The 26257-nt window shown below is 37.4% G+C and overlaps 1 protein-coding gene across 7 annotated transcripts in view; it reads left to right on the plus strand.

The window, feature by feature from the left end:
• Window positions 1-26257, plus strand: part of ANO4 (anoctamin 4) — a 377561-nt gene that overhangs the window by 313559 nt on the left and 37745 nt on the right. For all 7 annotated transcript variants that reach the window (XM_079141368.1, XM_079141366.1, XM_079141367.1 and 4 more), the window contains 4 exons: window positions 2351-2411; window positions 18810-18892; window positions 22169-22309; window positions 24810-24974. In XM_079141368.1, coding sequence (XP_078997494.1) covers window positions 2351-2411; window positions 18810-18892; window positions 22169-22309; window positions 24810-24974 — 450 coding nt within the window. The remainder of the gene's footprint in view (window positions 1-2350; window positions 2412-18809; window positions 18893-22168; window positions 22310-24809; window positions 24975-26257) is intronic.

Consider the following 26257-nt stretch of genomic DNA (forward strand, 5'->3'; position numbering starts at 1 on the left):
TTGCATTTACAAGAGTCAGTCACCCATCTTCACCTGGATTAAACAGAGAAGGGTGCACTGGCTCATTTCTCTGGAAAGGATACTGAAGTAGCCCACACTTTATGAACATAGGGCCTCTCAGCCTAGAACTGGCCATTCAGATCCCCAGGAGTCTCTCTGCCTACCTGTTTACATGATCATCCTGTGGATGAGTTCTCTTCCCACAGCTGTGACTCTAGGTTTACAACTTCTTTCCTTTATGTCCTTAAGCATATTTTTTGTGCTCATTTAAATCTTAAATCTGCTGTTATAGAAAACATGCTGTTTCAGAAAGTGTATATTGCCTTGTTGAGAATTTTCTGGGAGGAGTATTTGTCTTCTCCAAATATTCTGTTACTTGGGGCTGTGGGTTAATACCTCTAGAATACTAAATACTTTGAGTAAGGACCAAAGGCGAAGCCCTTCTCCTGGTGAGTTACAGAGAGGAGGACAGTGTGCCCCAGGTACCACTGTGTGCTATCTCTCTACCAGAGGACTTTCCTGGTCAGTTTCATTTTAAAACCTATTTAAGTGAAAGGAGAATTAGGACGAGCACTTTCCCTTGATTGATTGTGATCCACCAGTTCTGGGTTTTAAGACAGAATGGGCAGATGGCCAGGCAGCTGACCAGGCAGCACCTACTTTACCAATGCCCCAGCCAAGCAGGACTTTGAGCATCCCCTGATATTAACCAAGAACACCAGCCCCTGAGGTTTCGTTTGTTGTAACTGATCTGAGGGAAGGAAAACTCACCGTCCAAGGACCACTTGAGGAGGAGCAAGAGGTGCAATCTGTGCTTGCACTTTGCCACCTACTCCCCCAACACCCCACCATCACACACACGTACACAACATCCTTTCAAGGCAACTTTCTGTCTCCCATGGGCCTTTCTTTTTTTCTTTTTTTTTTTTTTTTTTTTCTTTTTGTCTTTTGTTAGTATCTGGAATCTACTATCCTGCTTTTCTGTGGTCTATTTTGACAGAGGGTACCATCAGCATAGCTAGCTTACCACCTTACTGGGAAACAGAAGCCCCCAGTACCTTACCCATTCTGATTCACCTACTACCAAATTCATAACTCGAGCAAAAAATTGTCTCTCTCCAAATGTTTGCATCTCTGTCATGGGGAAGTATTCCAATTGGTCCTATTTTGAGTCACATGTCCTTTGGGACCAGTATGGGAGAGTTGTGGTTACCTGGAGAAAGGGCAACCAAAAACCAGGACAGCTACAATTCATTCCAGAAGCTATAATGATGGTACAAGCCACCACTTCTACCAACTACCCAGATAGAGAGGACAAACCCCACGGCATGCCACCAGAACTTTCAGGCTTGACATGATGCCAGACGTGCAATAAACATCTGGAGTCCCTCTGGAATATAAAATACATAGGCTTTAGATGTTTGTCTCACATTAGGTGTTTGGATGCTTCCTATCACTCCTATATTCAAAGAAAGAGAAGGTTTAAACTTTTGGAATATTCTGAAATCCTTTATGCTCTGAAAACATGAAAAAACCTGCTAATACTTGGCATATTCTCCAAGGGACAGTAAAATATACTTTATAGGGAACTATAAAATACAAAAAAAAGGTTATGCTTTATGAACCTATCAGTTGTCGTTTCAATTTGGCATGGACTTTGGTGTGATTTATACTAGAGGCAGAAATAAGCTTGGCAGTTATGCAGTAAGAATAGATATTTTTGCTTTTCTGCTGCGGTGTTTGCAATAGAATATATTATTCTAGCGATAAAGTATTGCTAACTGTCTTTGTGTTGTGTGCAGTAGGTAAATATAGTGATTACCCGAGGCTTTAATAAAGGTGGAAATGGATTTTGTTAATGGTTCTGGTCTCTTGCCTTTATACTGCTGAAATCCACAGAGAAACCCAGAAAATGTTTGCTCAAAACTACACAAACAAAAGAGCCATGTTTTTGAAGTGAACAAATGAGGCATTAAAACAGTGCTGGGAGAGCTGGAAACCTTTAAACCAGCAATAGCAATACCTTCCTAGTCCTAAATATAGCTATATTCATATTCATATGTATGTATAAGAGTTTTTCTAGTGCAAAAGGGAATTCTTAGTAGCACTGTTGGGGCTGCTGAAAAATGTTCAACTACATGATTCCCCATGTAAAGGAACAAATCTCTCTTCCATATTGGAACTATTACAGTTTTAAAGGAACACCTTTCTTTTTTATGATCCAAATTAAATATCCACTGAAGAATTCCTGCTAAGCTCATCATAGCTATTTTTACATGACCTGAGAAAAAGTGAAAATTTCAATATCATACATGAGAAATTAGCCTAACTCTGATTGCATAATTTCCAGGTGACCCACCTTTTTGACAATGGAGCCACTGTCTTCTTTGCTGTTTTCATGGCAGTCTGGGGTAAGTGTTCTACAACCGTTAGACTTGAGTTTCCCCATATGGTCTCTGATTTGTTCCTTTAGAAATCTCGTTTTGGATGTGAAAGAAAAAAGTTTGAATAGATTCAGTTGACTTTTCTGTTAGCAACAAAGTGATCAATAATTCATTTGGTTTACTTTTAAAGCAATATTATAGAGGAGAAACATGTCTGACTTTTCTTCTCTTAAACCTTCAACAATTCATCATTACTTTCTTAGGATAGAATTCATCTTCTGATGGAGACAAAAATAAAGGTTATAGTATACCAAAAAGTCTGGGGAGAATGAACACCCATCTCAGTATATAGAAGACTTTCTATTGGAAGTAACTAATGTACAAGTGCCCACCTCTGACTTTCTTCCAGATCTATAAACAAGAGCTATTCGTGGGACTGAACTGAGTCGTTTGATACCTGTTTAAGCTACTAGCACCAATCTACCAGTTGTGATGGAAACATTCAAATCTTTTTAAAAATCAGGACTCACTTGAAATCTCAACTCCTTCACTTACTAGGCTGTATTATTTAGAGTTAGTTACTCACCCTCTTTCTTAATAAAGTTGACTTAATAATATCTACATAGTCAAATAATTAAAAATGGTATGGAAAAATGTCTGGATGATTTAGAGAAAACAGTTAATATCAGTTATGTTTGCAGAGGGGATTCATGGAAAAGTGAGTAAAGTTATCCTACATAGTTTCAGTTCAACTTGAATTTTTTAAAATTACTCATTTATTTTACAACTTAAAATGCTGAACATTGATGATGTTAGAAAACCCTGCTAACTTTTAAGATCAGGCTCAATCTTGTTAGTTGTGTCTGGAATGAATATCAGAATATCCCCCATCTTTCAGGGCCCAGCTGAAATGTCATTTGTTCCAAATAAAGAAATATCTTCCTCCTGTGAACTTCTATGGTATTTGATTTGTTGTCATTCTTAGAGAACTTATAATTATTTGCATGTGTGGCTTCTCTCACCTAGAAGGTTTTTAGTGCTAGAGAAACATTATTGTCATTGAAAACTTCTTGTATTTCTTTTGGAGACAAAGGGATTCAATATGTATTTTTTGGGAGGGTGGATGGATGAATGGATAGATGAAAAGAAAAAGAGAGAAAAGAGGAAATTGTAGAAAGTTGCCAAAAAGATCTGTGATACAATGAATGCATTCAAATGGTTCTTTTTTAAGAAGTGAAAATATAAAACCATGTTCCCTTGAGGGAACTTATTCTAGAGATTGTGAAAAGAAACTTATTCTACTCATCACATCTGTTAAACGGACATGCTTTGAGCCCTCTGACTAATTCCTTTCAGCAAAATAGGCATTTAACCCAAGATCAGTCAAAATACAGGTGGATGAGTAACCTGAGAGGTCTGAAGTTCTATCCAGACAGCTACTTGTTAGCTGGGCCAAACAGGTTTTTCTTTAGAGTATGAACTGTGTCATATAGAGTGAGGGAGTTTGCAGGAGGGATTGACCCTAAAAGATGCCAGAGGACAGAAAGAATGGAGAGAAAGAGAGGGGAGAAGGAAAGAGTGAGTGACAAGCAAGTAAAAGAATCAGGAGGAATTATGAGAAGGTTGAATTTATGAGAATCAGAACCTAGAAATAGAATGAAGCAAAGAACTAGCTGAAAAGATAAAGAATAGAGGATGCATAAGCCAAGTGATAGTTAACTGGTAGAAAATGCAGACAATCCTCCAAAGAGAAACAAAAAGTATTACAAAGTCATGTTATTAGTGGAGTGTGGGATTGAGGATCCACAGTCTGTTGTGGCTGAGGTCACTCAAGTCTTCATCCCTGTAGGCGTCACGCTTCCTTGGTGGAAGCATGTGCTCCCCTTAAAGCAAAGGAAGCAAGCTAACCATAACCGAGTGTAGGCTACAGGACTGAGCTCCCATTCAGATCAACAATGCATATCTTGTTTTTTCTAGAACATATTAGCATTAGTAACCACGGTCAAGAAGTATAATAGGGCATCCAGTGCTTACTAAGCTTTGCCACCATTACAAATAAGGGGACTTTGGAAAATGTATTCATTTCTTAAATCAGTTATTCCCAAACTTTTTTGGGTCACAGCACATGTAGTAAATGAAAATATTTGCATATTGATGGGCATGGAAAAGCTTGCTCACAGCCATGGATAAGTCTGCCCTAAACAAGCTAGCTCATCAACCCCCAAAACTGAAGGGATTGTTGTTATTCTTAGCATATCCATCTGCTCGCTTTTCTTACTATTAATCTACAGTGTAATGAGTTAGTGCTTCTGTGTAGAGAGTGGTCCCCTGGTGCTATTCAGGAAGAATAAAACACAAAACTCCCTCACCCACTTCAGTATATCTCCAATTTTAGATATACTTTGTGATAATGGTTTATTCTCCCACAGTTTACCCCATGAGACTGTATAGAAGTAAAATTTCAGTACAGTGATATTTGTCTATTAGGCAGAGGTTGTCATCTCTCCCCCAGTAACACCATTATAAAGGATTGTATCCCTTTTTTTGGAAGTGGGGAAGTTCTACACTGTGGGTTACAAATAGCTTTTATTTTATCCCTTTGCCAACCTCAGCTGGCTGGTGGTGGCTGCCTGGAGCATGAAGTTGAGAAACTTTTGAGGTTGCAAGTGGGTGGATGGAGATTTGACAGCCCTGTGCTTTGGAGTACACTCAGTAAGATCCTGATAGATGTTCTGTAATAAACTTAGGGCACAAGGGAACATTTTAGGGCCACTCCATCCCAAGCAAACCAGATAAATTCACCCTCTGAATTGCTTTGGCTTGGTTGAAAATGTACTGCATAAATCCTGTATTAGTCTGAGAAATGTGCTCGTTTTCAGGAAAAAAAAATGATTTACCCCAGGTGTTTCTTTGTAGAAAGGCATATGCCTTTGTATAAATCTAAAATCACCAACAATAATAACAGTTATACCAGTAGTGTATATTTATTAAGCGTTTACTATGTGCTGAACACTGTCCTGAGTATTGTATATGCATCATCTTATTTACTCTTTGCTGCCAACCTCTAAGGAAGGTACTACTAAGATGAAGAAATTGAGGCAGAAACTAGAAACTGGCAAAGCCAGAAGTTAAACTGGACAGTCTTAGCTTCTCTACTCTTCTACTAGGTTCAGGTACTGTTAGTAACCAATTGCTTCAACTTTGGCAATCTGAACTTGCAGATAAACGGCTTTTATGCTTGTCCAGAGCCCCATTGATGCTGCTTTGAGATGATGATAAAAGCATGTGCATTCTAATGGAACTCACTTTAATGGTCTAAGGATCATCTCTTTTGATTGACAAGTTGCAGCATTTAAGAAAACAAATGCTATTTTCAGGAAATTGCTAGATACAGAGATAATGAGAGCAGATGTAAGTGGTTTCCAAGATCTCAGACCAGGTTGATGTGCTGATTTGTTGCCTTTGCTTTGTGTGTTTACCAAAGAAACACTGAGCCTCCATTTGGAACCAGCTCCTAGCAGCTGGGGAGAGCCTGTGTGTTGACTTTGTTCACATTCACACATGAGCGATAGCAGGTCTCCTGGGGACCCTCAAGTTCTTTTGTGCAGTGAGGGCTCTGGGCTTGAGCTGCAGTGTGGCTCTTCCCTCATTGCTTATTTCTGTTCAGGAAGAGTCAGGGGACAGAATAATTATGGACTAAATTAGCTTCTCTCTGGGGTACGGAGGGAGATGGTGAGTCATTTAGGGAACTAGATGTTGGCAGAGACCTGGCAGGAAGCAGATTACTTCCCTCTGTTCTTTGTTTCTGGTTTCTCTTTCTTTCTTTCTATCTTTCTCTCTCTGTTTTTCCTTCTTCCTTCTTTTCTTTCATTTTTAGTGTTGCCAAAAACTGAATTATCCCCAGTAAACAAACAAAACAAGGTCTCCAGAGCTCTCCAATTAAAATGACAAGATAATGATAATTTTAGTGAAAATTCAGTTGCCATGTGATTCTGTTAGTAATTGGCAAATGAAGTATGTCTCACATTTAAAAAATTAATTTTAATATAATTGGCCTTTCATTCTTGGGTATTTGTGCCAATTTTCTCTTTTATAATCTCATCAATAAATCCAACAAAAATGGTGATTATATATTCAAAAAAGTAGACTTTTTTATTGTTTTTTTATTTGTTCTAATTAAGTTATATGTGACAGCATTTATACATTTTGATAAATCATATATAAATGAAGTGTAATATCTCATTTTTCTGATTGTACATATTGCAGAATCGCATTAATCATGCAGTTGTACGTGTACATGAGGTTATAATGTCTGTTTCACCCTACTATCATTCATTCCCCTGTACCACTCCCCCTCCCTTCACTCCCGTCTATCTAATATAAAATAACTCTATTCTTCCCTATTCACCCCCTTATTGGGAATTGTTGCCCACATATCAGAGAAAACATTTGACCTTTGGTTTTTTGGGTTTGGTTTATTTCACTTAGCGTGATATTCTTCAATTCCATCCATTTACCGACAAATGCCAGAATTTCATTCTTCTTTAAAGTTGAGTTATATTCCATTGTGTATATATATTCCACATTTTCTTTATCCATTCATCTGTTGAAGGGCATCTAGGTTGGTTCCATAGTTTAGCTATTGTGAGTTGAGCTGCTTAAACATTGATGTGACTGCATCACTGTGGTATGCTGATTTTAAGTCCTTTGGGTATAAACTGAGGAGTGGGATAGCTGGACCAAATGGTGGTTCCATTCCAAGTTTTCTAAGGAATCTCTATACTGCTTTCCATAGTGTTTTTTCCAATCTGCAGTCCTACCAGCAATGGATGAGTGTTCCTTTTTCCCCATATCCTCACCTCAACTTACTGTTGCTTGTATTCTTGTTAATTACCATTCTGATTGGAGTGAAATGAAATCAGAGTAGCTATGATTTGCATTTCCCAAATTGCTAGAGATGTTGACCATTTTTTCACATATGTATTGATTGATTATGTATCTTCATCTATGAAGTGTCTGTTCAGTTCCTTAGTTCATTTATTGATTGAGTTATTTAGTTTTTTGGTGTTGAGTTTTTGAGTTCTTTATAAATCCCAGAGATCAATGCTTTATCTGAAGTGCATGAGGTAAAGATCTGTAGGCTCTCTCTTCATTATTTATTGTTTCTTTTGCTGAGAAGAAGCTTTTTAGTTTGAATCCATCCCATTTATTGATTCTTGATATACCTTCTTATGCTTTAGGGGTCTTGTTAAGGAAGTCAGACCCTAGGCCAACATGGTGAAGATTTGGTCCTACTTTTTCTTCTAGTTGGTGCAGGGTCTCTGTTCTAGTACCTAAGTCTTTGATACACTTTGAGTTGATTTTTGTGCAGGGTGAGAGATAAAGGTTTAATTTCATTTTGTTATATGTGGCTTTCCATTTTTCCCAGCACCATTTGTTAAATAGACTATCTTTTCTTCTAGTGAATGTTTTTGGCACCTTTGTCTAGTATGAGATAACTGTGTTTATGTGGGTTTGTCTCTGTGTCTTCTATTCTGTACCATTCATCTATGTGTCTGTTTTGGTGCTAAAACCATGCTGTTTTTATTACTATAGCTCTATAGTATAATTTGAAGTCTGGTATTGTGATGCCTCCTGCTTCACTTTTCTTGGTAAGGATTGCTTTGGCTCTTCTGGTTCTCTCATTTTTCCAAATGAATTCCATGATTGCTTTTTCTAGTTCTATGAAGAATGCCATTGGGATTTTGATAGGAATTGCATTAAATTTGTATAATGCTTTTGGTAGTGTGGCCATTTTGATAATATTAATTCTCCCTATCCAAGATCATGGGATATATTTCCATCTTCTAAGGTCTTCTTCAATTTCTTTCTTTAGTGTACTGTAGTTTTCATTGTAGAGGTCTTCAATCTCTTTTGTTAGATTTATTCCCAAGTATTTTTTTGAGGCTACTGTGAATGGGGTACTTTTATTTCTCTTTCTGTGGAGTCATTGCTGATATAAAGAAATGTGTTTCATTTATGGGTATTGATCTTATATCCTGCTAAATGAATAAATGAATTCTAGAACTAATTCATTTATTAGTTCTAGAAGTTTTTTGGTGGAATCTTTTGGATCTTTTAAATTTAAAATCATGTCATCAGCCAATAGTGATAGTAGATAGTTTGAGTTCTTCTTTACCTATTTGTATACCTTTAATTTCTTTCTTCTAAATGCTCTAGCTAGAGTTTCAAGGACAATGTTGAATAAAAGTGGTGAAAGAGGGCATCCTGTGTTGTTACAGTTTTCAGAGGGGAATGCTGTCAATTTTTTTCCATTTAGATCTATTGAAATGATCATATGATTCTTGTTTTTAAGTCTATTGATATAATTACGTTTATTGATTTCTGTATGTTGAATAAACCCTGCATCCCTGGGATGAACCCCACTTGATTGTGGTACACTATCTTTTAAAATATTTTTGTATGCAATTTGCCAGAATTTTTTTGAGAATTTTTGCATCTATGTTCATCAGGGATATTAACCTGAAATTTTCTTTCCTCAATGTGTCATTGTCTGATTTTGGTATCAGGGTGATATTAACCTCATAGAATTAGTTTGGAAGGGTTACCCCCCTTTTCTATTTCATGGAATAATTTGAGGAGTATTGGTGTTAATTCTTCTTTGAAGGTCTCATAGGACTCAACTGAGAATCCTTCTGGTCCTGGGCTTTACTATGTGTATAGATGCATTTGTATATGATATCCCATCAGTTTCTCATAATCCATCAGAAAGAAATTTCTATCCCCATTTTACAGATGAGGATATTGAAGCCCAGAGAGGTTATGCCACTTCCCAAAAATTGCCCAGTGGTGGAATCTGAATTTTAAACCAGATCTGGTTTGCCTAACTCCAAAGTCATACCTTAGTGTGTCCCATGTCATGTACCTTCTGTAGGGCACGTCGATTAAAACCTCATTATCTCAGCAGACTGCATATCTCTTGCCACTGGGCACTGGGTGTGTAAAAATGATACCATCTCTGCTCTCAAAAGTCTCATAGTATGTTACAAGTTTGTTATTATAATGCAAGGTAAATCAATTTATAATGGGTTGGCGAGGTACCCTATAGTCAAAAAGGAAAAGTAGAAAAGATTCACTCAAGAAGAGATATTGGAAACAAGTCTTCCCTTCGCCAACAAAGGAGTGATGTTGAGGGGAAGTGTGGAGAACATCTAAGCAAAGATGAAAGGGAAGGTTGCACATTTGGTGGTATAGGGATATGGTGTGTGTTCGTTTTGTAGGGCTGCTGTAAGAAAATGCCACTGATGGAGTAGCTTAAAACAAAAGGAGTTTGTTTTCACAGTACTGGAAATTAGAAGTCCAAAATCCAGGTGTTGACAAGGTGGGTTCCTTCTGAGGGCTCTGACAGGACGGTCGTTTAGAGCCTCTCTCCTAGATTCTGCTGGTGGCTGGCAGCCCTGGACCTGCACAGACTTGAAGATGCATGACTGCAGTCTGTGCTTGTCTTCATGTGATGTTAGCCCTGTGAGAGAAGTTATCTTCCCATCCTGCCTTCTTATAAGAACACTAATAATATTGGACTAGGGGCCCAGCCTTTGCCAGTTAAGACCCATCTTAGCTAATTATATCTGCAATGACCCTATTTGCAAATAAGACTTAGGACATCCACATTTTTTTGAAGGGACACAATTCAGCCCATTGCAAAGTACATGTTGAGAACTGAGGTCTTCTTATCTCAGGTCTTTATGAACCCTAATGAGTACATGGTTCTCCAAGTAATCTATTCTTCCTGTCTTTGAAGGGGACTATCATTTCATTCAAATTTATGAAGTTCCTAGCATTAATTTGTTCTTAATATTCCCTTATATTTTTTTCATTTCTTTTGGGTTTATATGATATGATATTGCTTATTCCTAAAATTGGAATTCATGAATTCACATCTTCTCTTTTATCCTATCTATTCTGTTTAGAAGTTTAGCAATTCTATTGATTTTTTTAAAAAAATAATCAGTTTTTGATTTTAAAGATGTGATTTTATTTTTCATTAATTTCTATTACCATGTGTTCTACCTCATACTTACTTTGAGTTTAATTTGCTGCACTTCTCTCCTTGACCTGACCTCATGTTTGATGCTAGAACAAACCCAGGACCTTGTACATGCTAGATGAGTGCTCTGGCAGAGTTACACCCCAGCCTACTGTCCTTTTACTAATTGCTTAAGGTGAATGCTCAGTGCATTAATGTGAGATCTTTTTTTATATTTTCAAGTTTAAAAGTTTAATACCATGAATTGCCTCTTAGCCTCACCTAGCTGCATCCTCAAATTGTGTTTTCATTTGCAAACAGTTGAAAATATTTTCTATTTTCCTTGTTATTTACTTTCGGACCCATGGGTTATGTAGAAGTGTGTTGTTTACTGAAGAACTAGAAGGTTTCTGGGATATCTTCTTGCTATTTATTTCTAACAATTCAGAAGACATATTTTGTACAATTTCAATTTTTCTAAATGTAATGAGATTTGTTTTATAACCATATTGTAGTACATTGGCAAATGTTTCATGCACTCTTGAAAAAACCATATATCCTACTGTTGTTAGGTATAGTATTCTATAAATTTCATTTGGGTATTCTTGCTCATTTGTTTTGTTCTAGTTGTCTATAGTCATGCTAATTCCAACCATATTTGTGAGTTTTTCTATTTTGGTTTCAGTTCTGTTAATTTTTACCTCATGCATTTTAAACTTAGGATTATGTCCTTTGTCTTATGAAATTTTCCTCTTTATTCTTGGTAATATTTCTTGTTCTCAGTTGTATTTTGTCTGAAATTAATATTGCCACTCTGATCTTTCTTGATTTGGGTTCATCTGGTTTATTTTGCTCCTTCCTTTTACCCTTAACCTCTCCATGTCTTTATATTTAAAGTGGCTTTTTTTTTTAGAGATAGGCAATTGTAAGTATTTTCTTTTTAAAAAATCCTATCTAGTAAGTTCTGTCTTTTTGTTAGAATGTCCATAGCATTCCAATTTAAGGTGTATCATGTTTAAAAATACCATTTGATTTAAATATTGATTTGTTTTAAATATGCCATTTTTATTTTTTATATACATTCCTTATGTCTCTGTTGCATTGTCTCTGTCTCTTTTTGAAATAATTGGATAGTTTCATGATTCATATTCACCTGCAGTATTGGCTAATTAACTCTACCTTTTAATTTTAATCTTGTAGTTGTTATTCAAGGATCTCTGATGTACACTTTTAATTTATCATAGTCTACCATCAAATAATATAATGTTTTATCCCATGTAATATAAGAACATTAAAAAACTGTAGTTCTTCTTCTCTCTTGTTTTATTATTTTGTCATATATTTTGCTTTTGCTGTTGTGGTATGTTTTTCTTGTATACATTATAAACCTCTCAATATATTGTTATTATTTGGGCTTTAAGCAGATAATTATTTTTATTTAGGGAGATTCAAATGAAGAAAAAATATTTTATATTTACCATTGTAAATAGAATTCATACCCATTTATATCCAAACTTTCTTCTGGTATCATTTCTTTTTGCCTAAAGAACTTTCTTAAAAAAATTTCTTGTAACATAGACTTGTTGGTATGAAATTTTAAGCTTTGGGCTTAAAATGTCTTTATTTCATTTTAAACTTTGAAAAAATACTGTGGTATGATGTAGAATTCTAGGTTGACAGGGGTTTTTTCTTTCGACACTGTAGAACAGAGATTCTCAACCAGCAGTGATTTTTGCCTCTTCAGAGACATTGGGCTGGAGACCTTTGGGGATGTCATAACTAGGAGGAAAGAGCATACTGGAATCTAGTGGATAGAAGCCAAATATGCTGCTAAAAATGCTAGGACGCACAGAGCAAATTCTACCAGAAGTAGGAATTATCTGGCCTAAGATGCCAATAGTGTTGAATTTGAGAAATACTGCCCTAGACACTAAGGTTGCAGTCTTGATCCTCCTGTAGTAAGGGTTTTGTTGAGTCCCTTTAGGGGAATCACCTGACACTTCTGTTTGAGCATTTTCATCTACATGGGAGGATTAAGCACCACTAGCATTTGATGATGCAGAACAATGACATGATTTTCACAGCATTTGACATCATTTCAGTTGTGTCAAGGTTGAAAAACCCTGCATGGGAGATGCTGTTCCATTGTGTTCTGACTTGCATAGTTTTTGACAGGATGTCTTTAATATTTCTTATCTTTATTCCTTTCTACATAAGATGTCTTTCCCCACCACTGTCTTCTTTGGAATTTTTTTATTTTTTATTTTCAGAAATTTGTTTGAAATGTGCCTTAATGGCATTTTCTTTGTTTCTTGTACTTGAGAGGTTCGTTGAGCTTCTTGGATCAATGGGTTTATAATTTTCACCAAATTTAGGGAATCTCCTCTATTATATTTTCTAGTACCTCAAGTCTGTGTATGTTATACTGCTCAATATCGTCCTGCAGGTCACTTATGCTCTGTAGGTCACACTTTTTTCAGTCTTTAGGTCTTATTTCTGTGGAGATTTTGTGGTTGTTGTTTGTTTCATTTTGTATCATTCCTATTTATTTGTCCCCAGGTTCACTGATATTTCCTTTGAAAATCCAATGTTCTATTAATCCTATCTAGCACATTTTTCTTTCCACATTTTTAATCTCAGGTCTTTTATATCTTTAATTACTCTTCTCATTGAGTTTACCTTTTTCTGTATCTTCTTAATATGTAAAGCATATTGATAATAGTTGTGTTATCATACTTATTCTACTCTTTCTGTCAGTTTTGGGGTCGGTCTGGGGTTGATAGAATTTTCTTCTGGTTACAGGTTTTATTTTCCTGCTATTTGCATACCTGGTAACTTTTTCATTAAATTCTGGAAAGTGATGATAACTATACTTTCCTGGGTTTCTTTAGTACAGGACTTTGTTCAGACTTGCAGTTAACTTACTCATAGATCAGTTTGATCCTCTTGAGACTTGTTTTTAGGTTATTAGGGTGGGTCCAGAACCCAGCTACCATGACTTTTGTGATGCTCTGACTAGTGGGATCATGAACTACTTCCAGTCCCCTAGGCATGTCAAGAGTAGAGGAAACCTTGCTGCTTATGTCTAGACCTTTCCCTTAATGTAACTCCCTCCTCTGTTGTATTCTTCCTCACAAATTTTGATGACTGAGTCTATCTGCTCCAATCTCTGTCTCCCACACTCAGTGAGACACTGTTTTGGTTCCCTCTGCCTGAAGTGTAACCTTGAAACTACCTATAAGCAATGAACTGGTACAATCCTAAGGCTTATCCCATGATTTTCCTTTCTTTCAGGAATCATCATGGTCAGGCACTGTCTCTTGTTCAGTACTGATAAAAATTGTTACACTATGTTGTAGCAGTTAACCCCTCATGGCCAGAGGTGAAAGTCCTCTGGCTGCTGCAGTTTGATGATTTTTGTGGAAGGAAAGTCTGCTCTCAGATAAGGTCCTAGAGAACTGTGGTTCCTTAAGTAAATTACAATGACCTGTGGTGTTTCCTCAGGATTACAATAGTTCAAAAACATTGTTAGGATACCCAGAGCTAACTTAACTTGGGGAAAGAGACTCCTCTTCAAAACTGTTCCAACACCAATGGGTGATCCAAAATGTTAAAAAAAAAATGCAAGTGTGTAGTACAGAATATTATTTCATAATGATTATCTATAGTACATTATTCTTATTGAGAACACTTAGGAATCCAAATTAACTATCATATGTTGTTTAAGGATGGAAATCCGTGCATCTGACAAACTACTTGGCAGTTCAAAAGTATGGAATTAATAATTGCAATGAATACTTAAGTGAACAGGAAGAAGGCAGCAAGACTTAAAAACTATTTCTTTCTGCTTGATTAATCAATCTTCTTTACCACATTACATAGAATACCCCAAGAGACTGAATTCATGTCACAATATCCTAATTCTGTACACTGGATAAAACTTTCCAAAATTATATTTGTAGACTTTCATTTTTTTCTAAGTTATGATTTGGCCATTCTCCATGTGGAACACTGACTCTCCTGAAAAGGTTACAATATCAATGATTAAGTTTCATCTTAAAATATGCTCACACTGTTGACCTTCCAGGTTCCTAAGATTTCCTCATTTTCATACTCTGCTGTGTTTCATAAACTCTTCAGTCATTCGTTCACATTCACTTTCATTATTAGTGCCAATGGCCTATCTCAGATATTAGAAATCAGCAACCTTTAAAAATATTGTTTGGCCCCCACCAAGTTTTAAAATATCTGAATAAATTGTAATTATTTTGATATTGATAGTTCACATGAAGGTGCATTTCTTATGGATTCTTTTGAAAAACTTGAAGATCTTTCCATAGTATATTCAATGAGAAAAAAAGAATGCCCACCATTGTACATGATGCACAGACTGCTCATCTGTCCCAGTCTACACCACACCTTATTAGGGGGATTTCTGTTTTCAGTTTTGTAGTATATGGGCCGGTTAGCTTTGAATTTATGCCTCTTAGCTAAACTCATTCATTTTTTTTTTTATTGTAAACAAATGGGATACATGTTGTTTCTCTGTTTGTACATGGCGTAAAGGCATACCACTTGTGTAATCCTAAATTTACATAGAACAATGTTATTTATAGTAGGTTTTCTAAGTTAAGCTCCCAAGAGATAACTTCATCCCTCTATTTCTGTGTTTGGGAAAGCACCGTTGGGCCTTTCCAAATAAGCATTTTCAGAAAGTAAAAATTATAAAGGACTGGAAAAAAATGAAATCTGTTACTATTACTAATTTCACTTTTTGTAGAAGGAAATTAGTGTTGGTAGAAAAATGATTATATATGTGAAACCAGTCATTCTGCTTTCTTCGAAAATAAGAGAATCATCTTGACAAGATTTCTGAAAATGCTTTGAGTCATCGGATGGTGGGTCATCATTCTGAAATAAAAATCATGCTTTTTCTTCCATATGTACTGCTTACTTTATCACTGGCCACGACTCAATTCTTATTTTCCATATAAACATATGAAATATAATCTTTTGATAAGTTAAGGGGTAAAGTTAGACTTCAGGGCCTTAAAACTTCTTAATTTTTCAAAACTAAGAAAATACCTTTGCAGTTATTTTCTAGAATTAGACATTATTCTCCTTTGGATTTCCAGAGTAAGAATTTTAAGATGAAGCATCAAATTAAGTGTTTTGAAACCTATTATGTTACCTGTAGGCAAAAATTGGTAGCATTGTATTTTTAGCAGCTTTGAGAACAAGTGTGGACTTTTCCAGGCCTCCTGCAAGAAGATTGCAGATGGAAAGAAGGGTAGAGAGTAAATGCCAGGCACACATTGAACCTATAACTGTGGGACATAATTCTTTCATATTTATAACTAGTTTCAGCAAAGTGCCCCTATGTGTTTGGAAGAATAGGCATTCTTTGTCCTTTTTGGCTCTTCTCGTTTTGATGAAATATTGAGTTCCCAGATTACAATATAGCCTTGTAATTAAAACTTTGGCAAATCAGGACCAAATTCCAGCTCTGTCTTTCCCTACCGTGTGATGATAATTAAGAAGTACAGCATTTCAAGCATTCCATGGAATTAGGATATTATCCGAGAGGGGAGTTTTCGGTATAAAATCCTCTAAATACCTTAATGAGATGATGAAAAATAGTAGCTCAGTGGGTTTTTTTTTTTCCATTTGCATTTATTTCTATTTTTTTTCTATTTTTCTATTTGGTTTTTTTTTCTATTTCTTTTCTAACTGAAGATTGTGTTTTCCAAAGAGAAGCCCACATTAGTTAGAATGAGTAAGGTAGAAGCTGCTGTAATACACAGAACCCAAAACCTGACATTCAGTAGAATCCAATCAGGTAGTCCTGGCTGGCAGAGTTTCTCATATGGCCACTTATGTATATGGATAGGTTTCTTCCATTTTGTGGTTCCATTCTCTTCTGAATATTCATAGTTCTCTATTTCTTCAGCAAAAGGAGAAAGAGAGCTCAAGGGTAATACACCTACATCTTAATTCTTCAGTCCAAAAATCACATCCATCACTTCTGCTTACTTTCCATTGACCAAATATGGATGATGACCATATCTAATTGCAATAAATGCTAGGAATTATAATCTAACTATGCTTAGGCTATAAGAAATGGTTTTAGTAAATGCATAACAGTTCACAACAAATTTATTTGAAATTGACAATGATTGTTCTATTTAAGAAAGTAGACTGTGACTTGCTGAACATTCTATGTCATGTCCCTTTTGTGTCTCTTATGAACTTCATGAAACAATCTTCTCAGTTGTGTATGATACTGAGCCAAGAGTGTCCTGGTGGAGTAGTCTTTGTCAGTAGTTTTCCTTTCCGTTATCTCAGTTACCTTCAGTCAAACATGGTCCAAAAATATCAAATGGAAAATTTCAGAAATAAACAAATCATGTTTTAAATTAGATGCTGTCCTGAGTAACTAGATGAAATCTTGCCCAGTCCATCTTCATCTCACCCAGGATATGAATCATCCGTTCTAGCATATCCACTTTGTATATGCCACTCATCTGTTACCCAATGGCCTGTTGTCACCATCATCAGATCAGATCAGCTGTCACAGTATCGTAGTGCTTATGTTCTGAAAACCCTTAGTTTACTAAACCATGGTGCTTAATAATAGACCGAAGTGAAAGATTAGTGATATGGGCAATTTGGATAAGCCAAAGAGATGCTGTAAAATGCTTCCTTTAAATGAAAAGGTGAAGATTCTCAATAAGGAAAAAAATGTATACTGAGGTTGCTAATATCTACAATAAGAACAAATAGGAAAAAGTATAGCATATAGAGGGTTTGATACTAACTACAGTTTTTAGGCATCTACTGGGGGATCTTAGGATGTACCAGCCTGCAGATAAGAGGGAAAATACCAAATATAAATACTAAAGTACCTGAACACTACTTCTGGTTTCACCCATATTAGAGAGCAGAAGGCTTAGATTATCCCGATGTGTCAACTAATGTACGAGGATTGCTATTTGGAATTGACATTAATACTGCAGGTGAACCTTGTTGGTGAGAAAATTAAGTAATAACACAGGGTAGAGATGAAGGTAGAAAAGGCGGAGGAAAAAGCATGCAAAATTGTCTTATAAGTGAAATTATTAAAGTTTTAAATACTGTGACTTGAGATTGTTCTAAGATCTGTAAGGGAAGTGAAACACAGATTCTTTTATCTTTGTGCCTTCATTGAGGTGTCTAAGGACCTAGTGAAATCTCTTTCTTGTCTCTATGACTAAGTTTGTATATTAGTTATGATAAGGTCAGGCCACTCTTAACGCAAAGATCTAACATCATCAATGGAGTAAAAAGCCAGAATTAATTTTTCTCTTATGTAAAAGTCTGAGGTGAGTGTTCCAGCTCCATTTGGTCATCCAAGGTCTTATGTTCCTACAAAAGTGTTGTTTGCCAAACTTTCAGAAATGGTTATCACTTACATAATCTCACCTGGTCTCCACCCATCCAAAAGGGGGAAAAGAATGTGCAAAAATCACCCCTAAGTGCCTTAAAATGTCAACCGGTGAGTAGTACACACTTCGTCACTTCAGTATTCCACTGGGGGGAACTGTCCTTTGGCTACATCTAATGCAAAAGTGACAGAGAAATACAGTGCAGTTGGGCAGCCAGGCTCCATGCAGCTATTCTTTCACTGTGGAAGAAACCAAGAACTGCTTAGAGGACAGTTGGTAGTTCAGCTGTAGAGTCCACGCAAAGAAAGAAAGTGGTAGAAGAGAATCGTGCATGCTTTTAGTGCAAGACAAAAGAAAAGCATAATGAGTTTCAAACTTTGATATCATCATTACGTATTTAACTGGCACTGATGGATAAAGCAGAAGACAGAGCTGCATGCATGTTAATTTCACTTAGGTTATGAAAAGAATACTTATATTAAGTATAAATATATTAACATGTATTAATGTATATTTAAATGCATACTTAAAATATATAAATATTTGCATGAAGGAGATTTGAAGGACAGAAAATCACTGCCAATCAAATTCATGGGAACTGCTAAGTTTTGTTTTTGTTTTTCTGATCCTGTTTCCTCTTCACTTAAAATAAATGCTCTATCAGCTGGAAATATGTTGATAACTCAGTTTTCTATATTCTTACATCCCAAGAGTTCTATCATTTTAATGAGTCTATGCTGCCTCAACTCGCAAACCAGCTTAATTTAATTCTAAATGAATTTTCTAAATTTTTCATTATGTTTTCTACAAGCTTAGTAATTCTCAGAAAACGGTTCTTGTTAAATGAAGTTAAAAGAAATTCTGATACTCAAACAACTGTCGTCCTTCGCAATGGCTTCATTATCCAGTGACACGGTTAATAGCATTGTTTTACTTTTATTTGAAAATCTCTTTGTCTTTCTCTGCTTGTTCCAGCAACAGTGTTCCTGGAATTTTGGAAAAGACGTCGAGCAGTAATTGCTTATGACTGGGATTTGATAGACTGGGAAGAAGAGGAGGTTTGTATAATTTACCTCAAATTAAAAAAAAAAAAAAAAGGCAAATTATGGAGAAATACCATCCCCCTCGAATCTTCAGTTTTCACTGGGTACAGAAGTCATGTCCATTCATCCTCGATACCTGTCTGTACAGGAAATCTCAAGCTCTATAAAAAGGGTCTGGCAGAATTTTTTAAGACACCATTTTGATTCCTTAAAATAGATTAAAATTCCATGGATAGTAAAGCATTTCACTTGTAGGTAGAGGTAGCAGATTTTTTTTTTTTTTTTTTTTTTTTTTTTTTTAGTATTGTTAAACATCACCCATTTTCTTTACTTTGTAGAACGTGCTTATTCATTTTACAGCTCTTGGCACAAACCTCTTGGAGACAAACCTTGAAAGAGATCTACTCCAAGAAAGTGTTTCTACCCTATTTTGCAGAGCAGCACTCAGAATTACATCAAATGGCGAATAATGAGGAGAAACTACTCCCTAGCAGCCTCCTTGGTGGATGTGGCTACATGTAGTGCCGGCCGCTGATGAATCAGTCCAGGAAGGGAAACTTAGCCACTCAGACTTCACTTCCTCAGCACACTCCCTGACCCATCAATCTTCCTCACCCCTATCTACACTATTATGCTATGCTTTCCTAACTCTGGTCTGCTTCTCCTCGTCTTCTCTGCCCTGTTCATGCTGAGCTGATGACCTCATTCCTCCATCGGGCCCTGCTTTCCCTGGACAGTGGTTGGAGACTTCAACTCCTCTTCCCTTCCCCTCATCATTATCCCTTACCTGTTCTGAGTCCCATTTCATCAGAGCTTTGCTCTACCCATAAATCAGATAAATTAATCGGATAATGTGATAATAGCTGTTGATGGATGTTTTCCTTCCCAGAGATTTGTATATGTATTTTTGCACATTAAAATAAACCTTCTAGAAATACCAATGATGAGAATATTAGTCCTATGGTAGACTTGGTAGGGAGATAATTTGGGGAGACTTTTGCAGGGCGGGGGGCTGTCCTTTCATTCATGCCTCATGAATGGCCTCCTTTTCTCCTTTCTCACATGAAGGTGCTTAGGTTGTTTTTTATTTGGTTTGGTTTTGGTTTTGATTTCATCCTCTACATTTAAGATGTACAATATGGTGTTTTGATATACGATATGAAGTTTTCATTAATCCTTGTTCTTCTAATAAGGCCTCCTTTTGTGTTTTTATAAATATTCTCCAGAAAATAGTTTTCTGGGTTTGAAGAAGCTGCCCAGGCACTGTGTGGAGTTTACAGGTAGCAGCCAGGCTACATTCAGGACTTCCTCCAGGGTGGCCCATTCTGCTGGTTTTGGTTGTATATATTCATGGGTACAACTCCCAATGGGATGGAACATTTCTTTCCTGCACTTAAGCCGCCACTAAGCCATTGTTCACCTTTGAACACTTTTTCACCTCTAAAAAAGAGGTATAATGGCACTATTTAAGTAGCCTTAACCAAACCAGCCTAAAATCATCACTAGTACTTGCGGTGGGCTCAAGATGTGGGTAGCTCTACAGTACATATATCCAGAGTAAGTCTGGAGCCTCCTGCCTTCCAGTCTCTGGGAAGAGCTTGGAGCACTGAACCAGTCTTTGAGTTGGCTTTCTTCTTTCAGGAGCCTACCTCCATGACCATGGGCAGTTGTAGTTCTCTGTTTGGGATTCATTGTGGAAATGCCTCTTACTTCTGGCCCATGGCTCTCAGTTCACAATACAGAAAACCTCAGACTCACTGCATGTCTTCTTTAGGAGTAGCCAGGAATATCAGTTTGCAAAGATTGCCAGAGCAAAGTAGCACAGGCCATGGGACTTAACCTGTAGGAATTTCTTTGCTCATGGATCCAGAGGCTACAAGTCTGATATCGAGGTCATTGGGGTTGTTTTCTTCTGAGGGCCATGAGGGAAGGAAATGAGCTACACCTCTCTCTTTGGCTGGTAGATGGCCATCTTCTCCCTGTGCCTTCGCATCATCTTCCCTCTGTGCATGTATGTATCCAAGTTTCCCCTTCATAATTATAAGGATACAAGTCATATTTGATGAAGCCCATGCTAATGACCTCATTTTAACTTAAAGACCCCCAACTCCAAATGCAGTCACATTCTGAAGGACTGAAGGTTGACTTCAACATATGTATGAATTTTTGTTGGCAGTGGGGGAAGACATGATTTAGCCCATAACACCCAGGAACACAGGCCTGGGTTCACGATTGGCTCCAATTCTTGGATGACTAGCTCAAGAGCTCTTGACAGCACTTATAGCCTGCTGAACTGAGTTTCCCAATGAAGCAGAAGATTTTAGGTCTGTTTATACCCTCAAGTGTAACTGCCTAAAATAAGTGAAAGAGGGCAGACATGGTACCTGTTCTCAGCAACCTGTCTTCTATCAGCTCCTTCTTGCTTTCTCTCAGCACCTTCATCTGAGTCTTGAATCTTTCTGCCTGGATGAACTCCTATCTCCATTTCACCAGTTTCCACTCATTTTCCATCGTTTTCCAAGGCACTCAACTAGAACACGTACTTAATTAACCAGAACTCCTTTTCCTAGTTTCATAATTGCTTTTCAGTCAGAAGCTCGTCACATTTGGATGGAGCTCAACTAAATGAAACAAAATCTCAGCTTGATTTAGAATTGGAGAAGCCTTGATTTCATCTTGATTTGAAAGGTGTTTCCTAATTTTCGATGACAATTAAGTATAGATTTAAAATCCATTGGTTAAAGGTGAATGACTTCTGTAAGAGTTAAAAAGTAGACACACCATTGTTTTTAGCCACCTAGATCTAAAAGTGCAAAAATAATAATAGTAATTGGAGAAAAGTAAAATAATTATATTGTTGTTACACCTCACAAAATGGGTTTTGAACATCTTTCTGTTCAGAGCCTTCTTTATCTTGGTGTCTATGTCACTGCCTGGTAATACAAGTAAAAACTTATTGATTGTTCTGAACCACAAGAGACAGGGCAGATTGTCCCTTTTAAAATATTATTCTCAGCTTCTTTCTTCAAATATGCTTTAATAAGATGACAGAAAAACATAACCGTTAGTCTAAATTACATTACTTTTGATAACAGTAAGTCTCGTACCTAAATCCTGTAGGTATTCTTCAAGTGACCAGTTTCTAAGCATTTAAGCCTAGATTGCCAAACCCACTTCATCCATTGGTTGATTAGTGTGGCAGCTGCTGTTTTATGGTGGGGTAAAGGAATTTTTTTCTTATTGTGTGAGCACCTCTTTAGCGCATAAAAAATGTGTCTGCTCATTCTTCAGGAAGAAATACGACCGCAGTTTGAAGCCAAGTATTCCAAGAAGGAGCGGATGAATCCCATTTCAGGAAAGCCAGAACCTTATCAAGCATTTGCAGATAAATGCAGCAGACTTATTGTTTCTGCCTCTGGGATATTTTTTATGGTTTGAAACTTTTTTTTTAAATTCTTTTATTTGTTTTATTCAGCATAAACCTACGGTACCAATAATCATTTCAGGCACTTGATAGTTCTGCAAAACAGTTGAATACATTATGTTACTTAGTCCTTGCAACGCCATTGGGTGGTCAGAGACAGTGTTGCTATTCCCATACTACAGATGGAACAATTGAGACTCCAAAAGTTTAAGTGGCTTGCTGGGGGTCCACTAGTAAGTAACTAAGAACTCATAACCCCACTCTAATCTGATGTTCTTCCCATTTGGCATGTTCCACTATACCCTGCTAGAAGAAATTTAAAATGTGAGACAGAATTAACAGCAGTGTTTTTCAAACTTTCACCATGCCCATCCAGTAGAAAATCCATTCTCCGTCATAACCCTGTTGATGCTATGTAGCTGGATTTATAAAACTGAATATAATAACTAAAAAATACCTTTATAATATGCAATAAACACTGATTTTTATTTTGTTTTATTATAGTCTATTTTGAATGCCAGATATAACCTAAAGTTGACTTCCCAACTCACTATGGTCATATCAGTTTGAAAAATATTAACTTAGACCTGAGTCATTAGCTTTTTTCTGAAAAATAGCTGTTTTGTAATCAACTTTGACACTATTCATTGCTAAACAAAACATACAAATTTGTCAGAAAGGACATTTTAGAACAGCAAGGGATGATTGATTAGGAGCCTCTTTTTCTCTCTTTTCAAATGACAAGAATTTAAATGTGCGTCCTCTACCCCTAGAGTGGGAAGGATAAGATTAGTACTAATCCAGACACCTACCCACTTGGTACCAGTGAGGAAAGTAGAGAGAGGAAAGACGAAGCTGGTTGTCTAGGTCCCCTACCTCTCAAGATGAAGACTCACATCCTTTGACAGATGCCACTTTGCAAGCAACCATGTCCTGCTTTGTCTTCTACCCGTGCGTTTGTAGTTATTGTCTTGTCACACAAGACCTAAAGACAGATTCAGCTCTCCTGTTCTGTGAATGGGGAGTCTGAAGCAAGAGACAGAAGCCATGGAGAAGACAAGTGTGCCAAGGTCACACTGCTGTGTAATAGCTGAGCCAGGGCTCTGCTTTGTCCTCTGATCCTAAGTCCAGTAGGCCAACCGTCAGTGTAAATTTTACCAGGCCCCTATGGATAGCTCTAGGATTAAGATGTGGGCAGGTTTTTTTCTTGTTGTTGTATTATTATATTACCATTTTGGTCAGTTCCACCTAGGATTTATACTCAAGTGTAAGAATTTGGCACCCTTAGAAGTAAGCAGAAAATAAAGTTTGTGCAAAATAGACTGTGAAGAAAGAAATCACCAGACCTCTCCCCACCCCCGCTAACCCCAAACCCAGAGGGCTGGCTTTAAAGTCCAACTTTGGCAATTAAGTGGGCTAAGGTGTCTAAAACAGATGAAGGGAGTCACCTAATGAAAGTCCAAAACTTTTTGGATCCCAAATATCCATGATTTTATAGAGGCAGAAGATATGCCATATTGTTCTTAAATACCACAAAATCTACAGGGAAAGATGCTTCAGTCTGTGTGTGCATCTGACTAGTAAAATGTGTTCCCTTCACATGGTTGTTTCCTTCAACAACAAGTAACAGCATGAACGATGCACCTGCAATTAAGTCAAGGTACTGCAGAAACTGTGGTGAGCAAAGAGATACTGTCCTTGCCTCCCAGAGCTCATGTTCTAGTGGGGGAGATTGACAGTACTGAGACAGGCTTTGGTAGAAATTAGAAGTAGTATCCTGAAAGAAGATATGCCCCTACGCTCTAGGTACCACATAAGAGCAATAAGGAAAATAATCTGGGAGTCATGAAAAGATGTATTTGTGAAATGGTGTTTGAGTTGAGAGGTGAAGAAGGATGAGCAGGCATTAACTAGGCCATGTGCATGTGTGTGTGCACCAAAGTGCATGAATGTTTGGCAGGAGACAGGTGGGGAGGCATTGTAGGCAAAGGAAATAGTCCTGAAAATTAGGGGTGTTTGGCTCATTTGAAGCAATGAGAAAAGGCATGGATTCCCAGAGAGCAGGGACAATAGTGCCCTTTGGGGCTGGAGGGAATCTTGAAGACCAAAGTAAGGGCCTTGTTTTTACTCTAGAATAATAACCAATATACAATTATAAATGGAGGCAGATGATTTCCATAATAATTATGGAATATTCCATATTTATTGGTCTGCTCTATTGGATATTCTGCTTAAAATAAAATTCCCACAGCTTATAGAGATTCTGAACTTTTCAAGCAGTGTGCTTTCTCTATTTAATAAGGAAGAAAACACGAAAAAGAGAAAGGATTAACCATGATGAAAAATTGGCATTTCCTGGTGATTTCTTCAGTCAGTACCACACTTGCTTTATTTCTTTTCTTTTATTATTATTATTATTTTTAGTCAGAGGCTTTTCCAAGAGTGTGACTCGCCTTCCTGAAACATTCCACCAAAGGACTCACTGGGTCTCCTCTGTCTTCCTGCCAGATCTGTGTGGTGATTGCTGCTGTGTTCGGAATTGTCATTTACCGGGTGGTGACCGTCAGCACTTTTGCTGCCTTTAAGTGGGCGTTAATCAGGAATAACTCTCAGGTCGCAACCACAGGGACTGCCGTTTGCATCAATTTTTGTATCATTATGTTACTGAACGTGGTAAGTAAACTGCAAGGTAACTGGTCTCGTGGGTCAAAATAGGAGGGTTGCAATGATAGTTTTCTGTTGCTAAAGAGACCTGGTGTCAGAAAGACGAGTCAGTTATATAGCACTGAGGGCCTGGTAACAAAATGCCTGGCATGAAGATGCTCTCAAATCTGGAGGCTTAAAAGGCTTAATTCAAATCTAGACTTCAGGATTTTTCTCATTGTAAGATTAGACAAGGCCCTTAAACTCTCAGAACTTAGTTCCTTTGTTTATCCAATGAGATAACACGGGATTTCCCCTTGGGGAAATTTAGAGAAAGAATGCATTTAGAATACCCTGCTCAGACCTGTGACCTAGCACAGTGGTATTAGTTTCTATTTCTCTTTTATTGGGGGCAATGGGAAGGTAGTTAGTATCTAAAACATTTCCTTGAGATCACCCTGCAAGGAAAAAATCAGGACGATTTCACACTTTTTTCAACTGCACGTTTCAACCCAGACCTCTCCCCGCCCCCCTGAACCCCAAACTGCCTACTCCACCATCTCCAACACTTTCAAACTGGACTCCCATCTTTCTTCCAGAATCAGCTCCTCCCTGGCCTCCCCCTTGCGGTTGTTCAGGCTGAACACCTTGGCATTCTATTCACTCCCTTTCTCTCACCATCAAACTGTACCCAGAGTTTGATTGCTTTTCACACATGGCCAGCTCCCACCCTGACTCCTTCCTGGATGACTTCCTGGCTTCCTAACTGGTTTCCCAGCCTCCAGGTTGGCTCCCCTCAATCTAGGCCCAACACGAAGCCAGAGAGAGCATCGTACATGTACATCAGCTCACATCTCCTCTCTGTTCCCAAGGCCCAGTGGCTGTCTTCTCCCTGAGGGTAAAAATTCACATCTTCATGATGGCCTCTCAGGTTCGCCCTCCTCTGGCCCCTGGGACATCTCTGATCTTATCCCCTCCCACCTCATCCTGATTCACCTGCTCTAGCCAGGTACACTGTCACCCCAGGACTTCTTCCTTACTATTCTCTGCCTGGAACACCCCCTTCCCCAGGGTTTGCATAACTTACTCCCTCACTTCCTTCAGATCTGTGTTCAAATATTACTTCTTTAATAAAGACCTCCCTCATTGCACTACTTAAACTTGCAACTCACTCCTGCCGTCTGACAGTTTCCTATTTCCTTGCCTCTTTGTTTTTCTCTATAGCAGTTTTCACTATGCACTATATGTATTTTCCTTATTCTGTTTGTTGTCTGTCTTCTCCATTGGAATGTAGGTCTATAAGGGCGGAATCA

This window comes from Sciurus vulgaris (genome assembly GCF_902686455.1).
Source record: "Sciurus vulgaris genome assembly, chromosome: 5".
Classification (NCBI taxonomy): Eukaryota; Metazoa; Chordata; class Mammalia; order Rodentia; family Sciuridae; genus Sciurus; species Sciurus vulgaris.